Source organism: Etheostoma cragini, chromosome 3 (assembly GCF_013103735.1).
Source record: "Etheostoma cragini isolate CJK2018 chromosome 3, CSU_Ecrag_1.0, whole genome shotgun sequence".
NCBI classification, from domain to species: domain Eukaryota; kingdom Metazoa; phylum Chordata; class Actinopteri; order Perciformes; family Percidae; genus Etheostoma; species Etheostoma cragini.
In genome coordinates, this window is record NC_048409.1 from 28,663,562 (window position 1) to 28,667,389 (window position 3,828).

Consider the following 3,828-nt stretch of genomic DNA (forward strand, 5'->3'; position numbering starts at 1 on the left):
GTTTGGGGTCCCCTGCTGGAGCTGCTGCCCCCGCGACCCGATACCGGATAAGCGGTCGAAGATGGATGGATGGATGAAGATAGGTCAGCCTCCGTGTTTCAGACACAGACAAATGACACGGCACGATAGAGAGTCGAGTTTCCTACGATGATGAGACAAAGAACCACGTACAAGCCTTTTACTACTACTAACTCAGTGTTTCATGTTCAGTTGTTTTAATTAACCATTAACCCTTGTGTTGTCTTTGAAAAATTGAAAATCACCACTTTTGTTGACGCTCGTTATCAATGTTTTTAACTTTTTCTTCACATTTTTGTCCCCTTTTTTCCAATGTGTGTCATTTTTTGACCTTTTCAACAATACGTAACACTGACTTATTGATTTTACTTTACAGTTATTTTTGGAATTTGTAAAAGGTTTGTAGCGTCGGTGTATCGGGGGTGTAGTGGCTGCTCGGTCGTCAGACACCGCCTACCAAGAGTCTGGGTCTGGGTCTGGGTCTGATCCAGGTTTCTGCCTAAAGGGGAGTTTTTCCTCGCCACTGTCGCCCTGTTGCTTGCTCTGTAGGAAACTACTAGAACTGTGGGGTCCTTGTAAATTCTGGAGTGTGGTCTAGACCTCCTCTATCTCTAAAGTGTCTTGAGATAAGGCTTGTTATGAATTGATACTATAAATAAAATTGAATTAAAATTGAATTGAAATTGAATTGAAATTGAATTGAATTGAATTGAATTGAATTGGGCTTCTCCCATAATCGAACGTAGAACGCTGTTACGTCAGAGCGGCCAAAGCGTCAAAAAGCGTTAAAAAGTTTTACTACTTTTGGACAAGCGTACTTCCCAGGGCGGCTATGTGTCCCTACATGTCCCTATGTAGGGACACATAGGTCCCTACATAGGGACCTATTTGTCACACGTTTCCTCTCCTTCTCCCTTCTTTTTCTCTCCCACGCCCCCTCTGTCCCTGTGCAGGACCTGGCCTCGTCTCTGAAGATCCCCTTCCTGGAGACGAGTGCTAAGAGCGCTGATAACGTGGAGAGGGCTTTCCTCACCATGGCCTCCGAGATCCACAAGCGCGTGGCCAGCGAGGGAGGGGGGGTGCAGGCCGAGTCCAAAGAGGCCAGGGCCCAGAATGCCAAGATCAGCAGCACCCCCCTGTGGCTGGGAGGGGAGAAACAGGCGCAGGAGGCCGGGAACTGCTGCTGAGCTGGGAGAGACGACGCCGTGGTGACACGACAACACTGAGACATGTAGAGGGACATGTAGAGGGACATGTAGAGGGACATGTAGAGAGACATGTAGAGAGACATTTTTTTTTGTCATTGTAATTACATCCACCGGTCTAGTTTCAGGACTGTGTGGTTGTGCCTTTGGACACACACATATTGTCAGATTTTGGACATCTTGGCTATTGAACTAAAAACACATAGAATAATTAGGGCTGCACATTATAATGTCTTTATCAACTGGTGCAGTAAACACATCGCGAAAGGCTGCGACATGATGCAAAATAAACAAGGTTTTTGTGTTAATTGAAAGAAAATCTCAGTAGAAAACTGCACTTTAAAATGTAACCGTCATTCCGATATTCAACAAGGTTATTGCATATTGCATTTGTTCCTCATATCGTGCAGCGGTCATAACAAAATGGACTTCTCATGAGGAAAAATAAGAGTTTGGAGCATGACGACAGTATATTTTTGAGCTTGGTATTTTTAAATAAAACGTGTAGTCAAAGCTCAAAGACAAACAGGTGACAGATGACAGAGCAGAATTTGAAACTCAGCCAAATGAACAACTACAGGATGAGATTTGGGAAGAGGTCTATAAATACACAGAGGGCCATTCCCTGTATCACTTCTTTAACTCAAGATAAAATAGGGAAAAAGCAGAGACTGTCACGTGAAAATAGCAATATCTAAATAATGGTTAATACTCACACAGAAAGGGAAATTTCCTTCCACAATGGGATGTTGATGTATGCAGTATGTGCGGGTGTTATGGATGAATTTATTTAGTGATTTAGACTGTCAGTTACAATCAGAGGAGATTTATTGTATTTACCAGTTGTTGCTGTGTTCTGCATGTTGTTTGTTCACGTCAATAAAGACATCTAAGGAGCCGTGATGCTGTAAATGTGATTCAGAGAGCTGAAATACACACACACACACACACACACACACACACACATTTAAAGTTTTTGCAATTTTCCGGACCAACTAAAGTAAAGCTGGTCACTCGTTTCTCTTCCCTTAGCTGATTGGTTCATGCCATAATATGAATTCTACCAGTCGTCCAATAGGCTGTCGGCTGTGTATCAACCTGACTTCTGCACATCACAACTGATGGTCCCAACTCCATTAATAACGCAAGAAATCCCACTAATTAACCCTGACAAGGCCCACCTGGGTGGGGGGGAAACCAGTTCAGGGACTACCTTATGAAGCTCATTGAGAGAACACCAAGGGTTTGCAGTGCTACCAAAAAAGCAAAGAGGGGGTACTTGGAAGAAAGTAGAATATAAGACATGTTTTCAGTTATTTCACACTTTTTTTGTTAAGTACATAATTCCACATTTGTTCATTCTTGGTTTTGATGCCTTCAGTGATAATCTTCAATGTAAATAGTCATGAAAATAAAGGAAACTCATTGAGTGAGAAGGTGTAAACAAACGTTTTTGGCCTGTACTGTGTGTGTGTGTGTGTGTGTGTGTGTATATATATATATATATATATATATATATATATATATATATATATATATATATATATATATATATATATATATATATATACATATACACACACATATAAAAATATGTATATATTGAACTCTAAAGATTTTAGTGTTGTGTTATACACAACATGATAAAAAGTTTTTTTATTAGGATAACAGCTGAATGGATTTAGGAGACCATCGATTAAAAGTTAGGTCTTCCTGAAAGAATTTAGGGTTACATACTAGTTGTTATACCTTGGTCTATATATCAGCCTGTAATCAACGGTCTGTAAAACAAAGGTTATGAATGAACGCTAAAACTTGGAACCCAGCTTTCACTGTTTTGTGATTTCTGATTTTAAGTATTGTAAACGAGGTCTTATGCTTGACAGTATCAAGACAATCATTTTGGGTTCCACTTTCCCTCAAATATCATATCTGGCAAGACCAGTGGCTGAGACCGAGACAAGTCCGAGTCCAAATACTAGAGAGTACGAGACAAGTCCGAGACCATAGAAAAACGGTCTTGAGTCCTGACTCAAGCCCGGTCTTGAGTACTACAGCCCTGTGTCTCTTATTTAAAATGTTTCTTATGTTGAATACAAATAAAGTTTATTTCTAGAGCACATTTAAACGCAGCTTCAGCTTTTCCAAAATTTTGGATTTTTTGAACCCCTTACCAGCCAAGATAGGAAAAACTTAAGGAGGGCGATCTCAGAGACAATCAGCGCCTCCTTTCAGTTTGCCAGTTGCTCCCCGAGGAGTGTGACACACGCAGGATGTACAGTCTTCACAAAGCATTGTGCAGAGATATGAGTGTTTAATGAAGATACAGCGTGTGTTTCTGCCTGACCTCCATCTCGTGGGATTATCACCGCACAGCTCCAGGCACTTGTCCTCAGTGTGTCATATGTCCCAGGTCAAGAAAGATGGAATGTTTTCACTCCTTAGTGCAAAAGTACAACCAAGTATGTGTCGATCTGATAGTTTGTATGAGGTCAGAAGTTATGTCCTACATGACAACCGCTTGACATACTGTGTAGGCTAGAGGAGCTCAAGAACATACACAAACCAGGATGGAGGAAAACTTGGAAATACAGGCAGCTGCTGT

General features: G+C 41.2%; 1 protein-coding gene across 1 annotated transcript in view; it reads left to right on the top strand.

Moving 5' to 3' along the window:
• Positions 1-1,216, top strand: part of LOC117941841 (ras-related protein ORAB-1-like) — a 3,906-nt gene extending 2,690 nt beyond the window's left edge. The window contains exon 6 of the mRNA XM_034867009.1: positions 972-1,216. Within this exon, the coding sequence (XP_034722900.1) occupies positions 972-1,205 (234 nt within the window). The 3' untranslated portion in view covers positions 1,206-1,216. The remainder of the gene's footprint in view (positions 1-971) is intronic.
• The last annotated feature ends 2,612 nt before the right edge of the window (positions 1,217-3,828 follow it).